The 13,233-nt window shown below is 30.5% G+C and overlaps 1 protein-coding gene across 1 annotated transcript in view; it reads left to right on the top strand.

The window, feature by feature from the left end:
- The first annotated feature begins 4,320 nt into the window (after window positions 1–4,320).
- LOC144835785 (uncharacterized) overlaps window positions 4,321–13,233 on the top strand; it is a 32,835-nt gene continuing 23,922 nt past the window's right edge. Inside the window, exons 1-2 of the mRNA XM_078690871.1 lie at window positions 4,321–4,650; window positions 7,259–7,478. Coding sequence (XP_078546997.1) covers window positions 4,515–4,650; window positions 7,259–7,478 — 356 coding nt within the window. The 5' untranslated portion in view covers window positions 4,321–4,514. The remainder of the gene's footprint in view (window positions 4,651–7,258; window positions 7,479–13,233) is intronic.

The following is a 13,233-nucleotide window of genomic DNA, read 5'->3' as shown; positions in this document are numbered from 1 at the left end:
TTTTTCTTTTTTTCAATCCAAAAATAGTAACTTGACTTGACAAGCTGTGTTGATAAATGTCATCATCCATTAACAGCCAATTAAATATATCTCTTTTTTTTTCTTTTAAGAAGACATTTTATGTTATTTAAAAGTGAGAAAAAATATTAAGCTCCGCAATAATACCATAATGGTTTATTTGTTAATTGGTAAGCTATTTTTTACATACCACATTCGCATTAAAATAATTGAAAACGTACTGTGTTAAAGAGTACCTATTACTAGGCCTATAACATAAAATTATATTTCACAATTTGATTAAATTTATTTATTGATCAAGCAGAACAAATAAAACAAAAGGAACACATTTTTTACTATAACCCGAAGAGTCAGTAATCCACAAATTCCGTAAACAATGTTCGTAAAGTTATGACTTTTTGCACAAGACAATATATAGTTATTATTTAACGAAAAGGTTTAGTTTAAAGTTTAAAATGAAACAACCACACGTGTACATTATTAGAAACAAACGTGTATAACAGTATATTCGATTAAACATCGAATTCTACTATAAATATTTGATATTGAACAGTGTCTGACCTGATCTATCTCACAATAAACACACAGAAAATAGTAATGTTGACAACTATAGCTTAAAGCTCTGTCCACACTATCAAACTTTATGTGCAAAAAAATGTGATGGGCACAAAGATGGACATGATGACGTCATATCACTACCATATTTGGGCATCACTACCATCACACTTTTGTTGTCAAACTAGTTTGATAGTGTAGACAGAGCTTAACATCAGAAAGCTTTCCACTGTTTTATTTTACAATTATTAGTAGGCCCTGTTCCTTGAATACGAAACTGCTGTATATAGTAACGTTATTCTATTAAAAAACATCGCAGAAGAAAATTGGAAAGCTGAATAATGCGTGAACATTGACAAGTGTTTTCCCAGAAGGAAATCATTCTCATCATCATCACATAACATACTCAGACATAGATACCAATAACGTGTAAACCATAATATTAGGTTTATATTTGAAAATGTAAAAGAATCGCTCTAGTAATGAAAATACAATCATTTCACTTCAGTTTCTGATATTCGTTTTAAAGTGAAATCAAATACAGATTATATTTACTTTACAGATACTAAATCACTTTAATTTTATTTTGGATGTCTGACAGATTCTAGTTAAGTATAATGTTATTTAAAACGCATCGAAACAAACAAAAACAAATAAATCATTCTTTTTTTCAAATACAGAAAATAATATAAAGAATAATTGTTTAGTAATTTTTGTTAAACTTAAAAATCTTTAGTTTTACTGCTACAAGCAGTATACAGTACTTATTTGGAAGTCTGTCAGATTCTAGTTAAGTAATGTTATTTATAGCGCATAAAAAAAACAAAAATAAAGAAATAATTCTCTATTTTCAAATACAGAAAATAATAAAAAAGAATTGTTTAGTAAATTTGTTTTCAACTTTAATTTTACGACCCATTTTTAAATTTTCCCAGCAGTTTGCAGTACACTTTAAACATTATGTCGATTAGAGAAGCGACATGAATTTAAGTCATAAATAGATTTGTAATTTTTTTTTTAGGCCTATACGAAAATGCTTTGGATTTCTTAATTTTTGCCAAACAATTCAATTATGTAGACATCTTTTTTTGCGAATATAGAATTACAGAACTTGAGTTAAATGAAATAATAATGTAATAATACTTTTAATTGCACTAATATGCAATATGGTGCCTTTCTATCGGTACATTAATTTTTCTCACGGAAGTAAGTTGTGCCTTTTAAATAAATGTATAGACTGTCGATAGCTGACGAGAATGTTTGATATGGGAAACAAAACTTAATTTGTAATAAGTTCCGTATTAATTATAAACCATCGCCAAAATGGTGAGTAACAGTAATCTATAGACACCTCTTTCTATTCCAGCTTAATTTGTATTTAAATTATTGTACACTAACATTTGCCAGTCTGCAACTCGTGAAAGAAACATATAATGTTTTTTATTCGTATTATAACAATTTTCACCTAATTATTTAACACTTCTTTGATTTGGTGGTGGTTTTACTTATAAACATGTAAATGAGGCGAAGTAAATCACCTTTGTTTTGAGGAATAAATTTAATTTAAGTCTCCAGAAATATCTATTTTTACACCCCAAGTCCAGATTGTTACAATTCTCGATCCCCGCGCGGTCCAAAAGGTGGCTAAACCAACGGCTCGCGTCCAGAGTATTGTATATATAAATGATCATATTAATTACTAATTAAACAAGATAAGTTGAACCTAGTCTAGTAACATAAAAGAGGCTATCCGAATTACTTATTAATCGCATTACCTAACCAAAATATTGTGACAACTGAACAGATTATTAATTAGTAAAATACGTAATTATATACCGATTAATTGGCATAACAAATGAAGTAATTAAGTGATGTGTTGAAAGGAGGACTTCATTAATGCTTTGTGACTGTAAAGTAGAAGTCAACAAACAGATCCACCAACATTTAAATGCATGTACATGTTGACGCGCGCGTACAAAAGACATACTAGTTTCATCAACATTTAAATGCATGTACATGTAGCCGCGCGCGTACAAAAGACATACTAGTTTCATCAATATTTAAATGCATGTACAATGTTGACGCGCGCGTACAAAAAACGTACTAGTTTAATCAACATTTGTATGCATGTTGACGCGCGCGTACAAAAGACGTACTAGTTTCATCAACATTTAAATGCATGTACAATGTTGACGCGCGCGTACAAAAGACGTACTAGTTTAATCAACATGTGTATGCATGTTGACGCGCGCGTACAAAAGACGTACTAGTTTCATCAACATTTGAATGCATGTTGTTGCGCGTGTATAAAAGACGTACTAGTTTCAGCAACATTTGAATGCATGTTGTCGCGCGTGTATAAAAGACGTACTAGTTTCATCAACATTTGAATGCATGTTGACGCGCGCGTATATATAAAGGACGTATTATTTTTATCAACATTTGAATGCATGTTGACGCGCGCGTACAAAACTCGTTTGATTTTCATCAATATTGAACGCGCGCGTGTGTGTCAAATGTATTCTTTCTCACGTGTCAACGATAAATCAACTCGATCTTCAAAGACGGTCACAATAAATGGGGTTAAAATAAGTTTATATTTCAAAGGCGGTTATAATTGCAGCTTAAAAGCAGCTTAATACCAACTTAAGAGCCCATTTGATGCAACTTAGCAGCCAATTATTCTTACAAACACAAGAACGATTTAGAATTTTACTGGCTTTATATGAAGCTAGTTACAATGATATGGACGTTACAATCTGTCGACTTGTTTTTCGAAAGAAAAAAGCTGGTCTTTGTAGTAGAAAATCTTAAGTATTTCAAAAAAGATTTCGTAAATAAATGTATAGATGAATGAATGAGTAGGCCTATAGTCAGAAATTGATTTGATATTTTCAACTATTACATTATTTTTAAAATTTAATAATTTTATTGTGATTCGGGTTAGATTTCTACAATGCTCATTTGGTTTTTATTGAGATATCGTATACTAAGCATTCGCCTTAAATAATATAGTTTAAAACAAAATTACCATTATTAAAATTTCATCATGAAATATTGTAAAGTAAATATTATAAGTATTTAGAAGATTACTATTTATGCCTATGGTTCCAGGCATTTTTCTTTTTATTTTAATTAATTATGATTAGATAGTGGTTCAAGGAACCAGTATAGTATTAACATGGAGAGTAAATATAGATATAACTGGTACACAAACTAAAAGAGACCTAAATAGAACCTTTAAAAATTCAAAATAAACATATTTCAGTAGTGTGTAGTCTAATCTTGTATTGGATCTTAGATACTAATATATAAACCACTAAAGCGATGTGAAATAACAATATATAAATATCATATTTAAACATTATTTTAGGTATTTATTATTTTTTAAATTTAAAAGTTTAAATTTTAATGCATACATCTGGACTGAGTTATTAAACTATGTTTTTTTCAAAAAAACATAAGTCGGTGTACTTATCTTGCGATATTATACAATTTCTAGAAAAGTGGAATAGAATTGTCAAATTGATAATTTGGATTACAAAATCTTGATATTGATATAATTGCTTATAATGCTTAAGCCTACCCCAAAGCACTTTCAGTTCGCGCTTATTGAAGTGCACTGGAAAGTGGGCGGAGTAAAACAAGTAAACTCGACGCCGATTGGTCAATGAGTTTTCTATTGGTGCTACTGTGCATTTCCCATGCAGTGAATATATCCCTGTGTGATTTTACAATTGTCAAAATAATAGCTTAGTAATTGGCGAACAGTAGCTATATCACAGTTAGGCATTGGCCCTTAAAGGTGATACTAGCGACTAGAATTGTTTAAGAAACCCCGGAAGATATTGTCTCGCTGTCCAGTGGATTATTGTATGACGACGGACATTCTATTCGCGTTAGATTCGTCACCCATACCTTAGGCCTGAACTTCTTACAACATGATGTATGAGAATGATGATATACTTAGCCGGCAGGCTAGGGCTTTTGCCATGAACGGCATGGTCCCCCCTCCTCCTCCTCGCAGTTTCACCTACCCTAGTATTTCCATGCACCAGCCAACTCCAAACTTTACAGGTGAGGATTTTTATTATTAACCTGGTGTGATTCTTTTCTTAAGGGTTGTTGTCTGATGTTGTTATATTTATCACTAAGGATGAATGTGTCGTGGGATGACTTGGTTTACAGTTAAAACATATCTAACTGTTAAAACTAACACTGTATTAGCACTGATGTAACAATCCCCTCACGCCGTACAATCAACTCGTCAAATTTACTCACCTTTCTAGTCAATCTGTTCACGTTCTTGTAAAATTTCGATATTTTAACTCTTCATGATTTAATTTTGACCATACTTGATTCAAATTAATAATTATTATATTTATATTTATAGTATTCGTTACTGATTTTAATAGTATGTTTTGATAATGTATATTTTACAATTTCTATTATTCGTTCTTAACATTAATTATTTTTCCAGCACATTATGATATGTAGGCCTATATATTATTATTTTTCCTTTTTATTATTAAATATAGGATTTTTGTTTATTTCTTTTTATTGCGATATTGTATGAGTTACCAGTACCTAGCAATTATGTAAACATACGTAGGCCCTACAGAAATTAATATTTTGGCCTAGGCCTGTATTTTTCCTTTCGAAGAGACAATGTATTAATCATATATTTCGTATACGTGCCTAGCAATGCAGTACCGAACGTACAGAAATTCATATTTTGGCCTATCTATAGGCTCGTATTTTCCATTTCTAGGAAACAGTGTATTAAGATAGGCCTAGTTATCATGATATTGTGTACTTATGGACTATACCAGTACCTAGCAAAACAGTACCGAACGTACAGAAATTAATATTTTGGCCTGGCTTGTATTATTCGTTTAGAGGAGACAATGTATTATTAAGATAGGCCTATGGCCATCATTAATGCGTACCCTTTAAGGACACCTACATAGCAATTATCAGTATCATATAATGTACAGAAATTAATATTTTGGCCTAGGCTTATATTTTTCGTTTCGAGAAGACAATGTATTAAGATAGGCCTAGTGACCATATTATAATGCGTATCTTTTATAGGATACCTAGCAATTATACAGTACCATATAATATTGTACAGAAATTGATATCTTGACCTAGGCCTGTATTTTTCGTTGTGCATTCCATGCCACGAGGAGTCATGCTTGTCATGCTTTGATATACTTGTGTTTACCTTCCTCTCTTATGAATAGAAATAATTCTTCACGCATTTCCATCACAGCGGTGGACAAATCACTTGATTTAGTTCCAATAGAATTATTGTTTTGGCTTACAACAAATACAAAATTTACAATTTAAAATCGATGATGTTTGTAAATATAACCACACGATGTTAGAATGGGTGCTTTCGTATAATAATTTTCAATACTATTTGAAATACACAACGTTTGTATGCAATGTGTGTATTTGCTGTCGATGTTTGCATGTTAAAAGTACATCTCGATGGAATATGCTTATTATCAATTCATTTAGAATTAGAATGCAATATAAAATACTTCTAATGTATTATTATGTAATGTACAAACGACAACCTTATGTTCGAAGAAGTTTATTCATTATGAATAATTTAATTAAATAATAAAAAAAGGCTAATTATTTTTACTATTGACTTATTTGAGAATTAATTAAAAAATATAAAGTTGTATAACCACTTATGTAAGAATTTTGATGAACAAATGTGCTTTCTAGGCCTATAGAGTGCAAGATAGATATAACAAGAATATACAAATACTTAGTGACGTTTTTGGGGCCGAAAAGTGATACCCCAGGCTAAAAATTAGGACTTTATCCGCCATTGTCGCACTATTAAGTAATGAATATATCCAGGGTCGGGATTACCAGATTTATACTTAACTTAAAAGAAAAAATTAGCTGACGTTTAAAAGAAGGACGACCACCATTATTTGTAAATTAAGCTATTTTATTTTAATTCTTTTAAAATAAAAGATTTGATTTGTTGTTATCACGTTTTTCGTTGTAAATCTCACTGTAAATAGCGATAACAAAACGATCGTGTTGATGATGTCCAAATTAGTGAAATACTTCACATAACTTTTCAAACAAAACAACGTGATTTAAAATATTATAGTTTGTTTTTTGTCTTTTGTATAAGTTCGTCATTTCATGAGTTATGTGTCTGTATTTGCATAATACATCAATCTATACTTCACTATACTAAAACATATAGTTAAATTCGTTAGATGCAATTCTTATATTGTGTACATGATCAAAATAATATTTTACCATTATATAAATACATATTGTCTATAAATTGTGATATCATATTCGTTATGTGTCTGTATTTACATAATACATCACTTTATACTTTACTATACTGTACTAAAACATATAGCCTAGTTAAATTTGTTAGATGCATTTTTTTTCAAATTGTGTACATGGCCAATATATACCGGTACAATATATTATGTATCCAGTATATAACTACATGTAGTTTTCTATAAATTGTGATATCATATTCGTTATGAGCAAAACGTTACTTTTGTTGTGTTGTTAAAAATATGCTCAATATGATAAAATGATTCGATCTTATTGTTCTCCGGTTATTTTATATCCGCTTTATTATTTTTTATTTAACTGCAAAATAAAAAAGATATATGTATGTTTACCTTAGATCATGGAGCACATTTTGGCGATTTTTCTCCGCTGTCGGCCTCAAGCATGGACCCAGGCCGATCAATGCATCAGATGATGTCTTCAACAGCGCCTCGTCCGCCTGATCTAGGCATCCCGTCTATGCCTAGCAAAGATATTAAAGTTACGCTAGAAAATCGCGATTTGTGGAAGAAGTTTCATGCTATAGGAACAGAAATGATTATTACGAAAGCTGGAAGGTAAGATAATTTATTTATTGTTTATATTATAATTACAGTTATGATTTTTAAAAAATAGTGTATTATGTGTTATTCTTTGACTTAATTATTCTGTTCTACGTAATCTCAATTTATATATATATATATATATATTTATTTAAGCCCTATAAAAGTATTATTGATAATGAAATAAAAAAAATATATTTCCATCTTATTATTTCGTTAAGGATTTCTTTTTGATAATCCAATAAATATATTTAAATAATTATGTTAAACTTAAATTTTACACGATCTTGGCTGGTTAACTCAACACAGCTTAATTTTGTCTTAATTTTTTAATTTTTCAGCTTAATTTTTTTTAGTTCATGTAAAATTTATTGAAACAAAATTCGTCAACGTAAATTGAATGTTTTAATTAAATTTAATTAAAATAATATTAAATAAAATTAATGATTTTCATAACAACATCAAACTGGAATTCACAAAATAGAAATATAGATTTTGATTAAAACAGGACCACAAGACAAAACACATTTGTGTTCTGCACCGTGATGTCCTATGTTATATTATCAATTACAAAACATAATAATTAATATGTTTATATATGATTAATATACTGTATACAATTATTCGTATGCCTAGAACGTTACTATGATTGAACAGAATGCAAACAACACTAAACGATGTTATCGCGTATATAAAACACATTTTTTATTGTCAGATAATATTTTGTAAGTTAGCAACATTTTCCAATGGTTCGTTCACCTTTCGTTAACCTTAAACAATTTTTTATATTAATTTTGAGGTTTGAAATGATTTATATTATATGTAATGTATATATAATGCGTGTTATAGCTGTGTATGTCTATCTATCACGTCATTAAATGTTGAAAATTGTTCATTATTTTGTAGCAGCCTGTTTTATAGAAATTTAAAGTATACATGGTGGGTTTAATGGACTATATAGATTTGGGAAGTGGGTTGAGAGGTATCGTTGGTCGCAATTTGTGGCAATGATTTTATGTTTGGATTCACCAATCGAAATGACGTTGTGTGTGAACAGTGTGAATTGGGTTAACGTTTGAATTGGAAGTGGATAGAGGGTGAGGGGATACTTGAACACCCCCCTTCTTCCTTACGTCACTAGTATAAAATAAACCCGTATGTTCAGGGTATTGTCACCTATGTACTTGCATTATACTATATGAATATACCTTATAGTTTTCGTTGTAGGAAAGATTAGTCGATTCTAGGAGAGCATATTATGTGTTATGATACATAGGTATAGGTTAAAACGGATACTTAGTGTTTTATTATTTTAGACAGATTTTGGCAGGCGTATAATTACACATTGTAAAAAAATGCCATTTATAAAGATATTAAGTGTAAAATAACCAGATCATTTTCCAACTTCGAACAGTACGCGCGTGTCGTTTAGTTTTTCTTTAAAAAAAAACTTAGAAGTTAGTTAAAGGATAAGCGTAAAATGTGAGAAGTGAGTGTCGAAAGAGTGTGAGGTATAAACACTTATATACAGCCAGGCTGTTAAATATCTCGGGTAATTATGACCAGATTCAAACCTGGTCATCTCAAATTTCAGGTAAAAATCAGCTAAGCAGAAGAATATGAATGGCTGTCACGCCTTCTCAAAGTCACTATGAAATTTAACGTCTTAAATGAGCTTAAAATGCGCAACACGATCTGTCGAAGTCATCTGTGTAGTGGTATCAACCGTCCTAGCCCAGACCCTGTATAAACAAAGTAACCCATTGTTACAAATAACAACCTAGTATCACACTTCTTAATAAAATAGCCAAACTGTACCATTCTATTCATTTTCATATTAGTGTAATTTTGTTGAAATAACATTATTCCTTACACGTTTTGTACAATTAGCCCGGAGTCACCAACTTGAGTCTATCAGGGCTGGATTGGCTTTGTGTAGGGGGCGTCAGTGATCTCAAATACGCCTGTAGTCAACTTAGCCATTGAATAGTAACGGGAATAAAGCTTTTAATATCGTTACCACTTATGTTTGCTCTATTCATCGATGATAGTATTTATACAGTGCTTAACAATAACTAAGTTTCAGCGCTTAAGGTGGTGATTTCAATTCACCTAACAACCTATCTTATGATCATTTACTTAAGTTAGTTTTTATAGCGATTAGCATGACTCGTACAATAGCGTAAGTATTTCTACTACGTCTATATTATATCGTTTTACTATAGCACTAGAACAGCTTTAACAGAACGTATGCCTTGGGTTACACTACTCTGTTAACTCTTGTTTTCTTGGCTAATAAACTGGGGTTTTACGCAGACTTGTCGGCGCCAAAACAAAAACACAACCCTTTTCACCCAAAAGATCCATATTTTTCCCTTATTTTGATTGACGTGTTTTATTCGGTGGCTTTATAGGGCTTTATACCTAGTTTCGTTACAAAGATTTCTATTGTATCTTTTGATTTCAGTTATTTATTTTCCTCTGTTAATTGTCCTGCTATACCTTTCATTATACCTCTTAATTTTTCAAAAATTATATTATGGTTTTATCAATTTATTGTCGGTTTCTTTACAACACAAACGATCTGTTCAACCCGGTACTATCAAATCAGGTAGGCCTATACCAGGAAGAGTGAAATTATATTAACTTTTTTCTTATGTATTTTGGTGTTTTCCACTTGTAGGCCTAATTTTAAATGTTTTTATCTATATTCACCTTTTTAAATATTTTATTAATTGTACATCACATGTAATTCAGTTTCACTACTGCCAGTTGTGATTATTTTTTGAATAAACTTGAATAAAAATTGCAATTATTAATGTTAGTTAATTATTAGTAATTTCACTCTGGGTATACAGATGAACCATTACTACATTCGAATTAAAATCATAGCATACATTCGTATCAAATTTGTTTAGTTGCTCACCATAAATACATTATTAATTCATGACTTGGTCACTTTACGATACTTCTCAATATAACGATAATAAAATGTTGTTAAAAGATACGAATATCGATTACAACATTTGATTTATTTTAATTGAATTTCCTTTCTTTTCTTCTTCAATACCACAATCTCTGCTCAGCTGGGTTTGTATTGTTTTCATATAATTTATTGCATGTGCTCCTTTTGAAATGCTCGACGAAAGGTCGAACAAATCGTATTTAATTTCGACACATAAAACGTCTAAATTCACCTGGTACTTTTGTTTATGTTTTCTTTGTAAGATTTCTTTTCCGTCCAAAAACCACCCCCGTTGAGTTGTTAACAATAGTTGTAAAATAATAACAAAAACGTTCTAAAATGTAACAAAAGCGTACGCGTGACTTTTCTCTCGTGTTTGTGTCTTAAGCTCTGTCTACACTATCAAACTAGTTTGATAAAAAAGGTGTGTTTTGCCCAAATATGGTAGTGATATGCACAAATATGGTAGTGATATGACATCATCATGTCCATATATGGAGCTTTAGTCTTCAATAGGAGAAACATAGTTGCTCCACAAATGGATTAATTGGTATCAAAATATAATTTCCTTAAAGTTTTGGAATTAATAAAAATCGATATTTTGTACTCTCTACATCCATATTCTGTTTGTGATTACCCCACTTTTAAGTTATTATGCCTCAATATAAGAGGGTGATGAACACCATATAAACAAGATTGAAATCTCAATTTCTTTTGATCCGTAAGATTGAAATCCCAGTCTTTCTTGATCTGTAAGACTGAATTTCCAGTCTTTTTTTATGCGCTTCAATCTCAGCCTTTCTTTAGTTTTAGTTCTTGATTGAAATTTCAGTCTTTCTTGATACGTTAGATTTAAATCTCAGTTTTACTCGATACGTAATTAGATTGAAATATCATCTTCTTGATGCGTTAGATTGAAATCTCACTCTTTTGAAGAAGGTCTATGACAAATTTAGCTAGGCCTAAAATACAGATTTTTCTTTCGAATATTATATCATATTTACGTATAGTATTACATGCACAATTTTGTATTTAAATATATTGTTTATATAATTTATTTATTTATTTATTTTATTTCCAAACCCAACCAACAGCAAAATAAATTCGCCAATAACAGGAGGGTATATACATTTTATATAACAATATAACGTAGTAATATTTTGGCTCAGTTTTTTTGCATAAACGAATACGAAACGAATTTATGTAAATGACATATTAAATTGTTGCTACTCGTATTATATAACTAATTATATGACTGGTAGCTACAGACCATTACGTATCAGCTTATGGTGGAAGAGCAAGTTGATAATTTAATCCGATGGTATATGTGAGAAATATTGAACTATGCATTATTATAATTTAAACGATAAAATTCCTCTTAGAAATTCATCACCATTGCTTCGAATTATTATCTTGTTGTTCGTTGATGGCAACACGGTATCTGTGATGATAGTGACACATTTCTCAAATATCGTACCGATTCTTTCACATTCGCGCCAAATCGTTCAGATCCGCGCCAAATCGTTCAAATCCGCGCCAAATCTTTCACATTTGTGATTCAATAAATCGCTTTCGGACCAAGCCGTTGGCTGTGTGGCCATTAATACTATATTATTTATAGAAATGTCAATCGTAATAACCACGTGGTGCCTGGGGTAAATAAAAGTTGGTTTAAGCGAACAAGTCAGAACATTTGAGAATCGCAATGTTTATCTACGGTCTTCTACAACATTATTTCCCGCCATTTTATCGTGTAATATTTCGCCAATTGTTTGCTTGTACGGCGCAGCGATGTTCATATTAATACTCAATAATCCTGTTAGTATTTCAATGTTTCGTTTACAAATTCGATCAAACGTTGCGGGTTCCACTTAGGAACTACCAATTTGCGCGGTAGTGTAAATCGCTAATATTATTATCAGCTTGGGGACAAGTAGGCCTACGCTGTAAAATGTTTTGCTACATTGTATTAATCAGATTAGGAAGTGGGTCCGATCGTTTAAAGCATTAATTCTCAATGATAAATTAACTTGATGTACTCAACACTATTAAGGCGCGCTGTACACTTTGTCCTCATTGCGCGCAGACGATATTTACTTATGTCGCTTATTACATTATTGGCGCGTATTTTAACAGCCGACGGCAGCTAACAGTTAACTATTACAAGATATGACGACTAATTTTCAATCAGCTGAACGAATATTTTGAAATGATTTTGTAAGTAAACATTATTGGGATGTTGTGATTCTTATTTAATGTAACACTCAATTGACTTCGGATGTAGACCAATACGTTGTTTACTTAGACAAAACTTGTCATAAATAAAATAAAAATGTCCAATATTCATAATTTAATTTGGTTTGTCTATCAACTTTATTTTTTAATATTACACATCAATAATTAACTAATTTATAGCAAGTAATTCTGAGACCTATCTTTACTTAATAAACGAACTTACTATCAATTGATTTGTTATCATTTCATTCATTCATTTATTTTATTTGGTTATTTGGTCAAAATCAAAATAAATATACAAGACAAATAATACAATAAAACACAATGGTTTCTTTTTAATACCTTATTCTTTTTAATACTTTCTTTTTTAATACCTTATTCATTTGTTTTATTGTTATTGATTGAAAGAAAGAAAATAAACGTTTACTAGACCAGACCAGTTTTTCTAACAATGAAATAAGAGCCAAAAGACTCCAATACAAACAAAAAGCATTGTGGGTTGAAATGCCTCAAATAACATTTTAAAAAGAAAGAACATTTAAAAAATGTTTAATGTTTAAGACAACAATA

The sequence above is a fragment of the Antedon bifida genome, chromosome 2 (genome assembly GCF_963402885.1).
Source record: "Antedon bifida chromosome 2, ecAntBifi1.1, whole genome shotgun sequence".
NCBI lineage: Eukaryota > Metazoa > Echinodermata > Crinoidea > Comatulida > Antedonidae > Antedon > Antedon bifida.
Note: the sequence above shows the minus strand (reverse complement) of the source record. Positions and strands in the feature narration are given on the sequence as shown.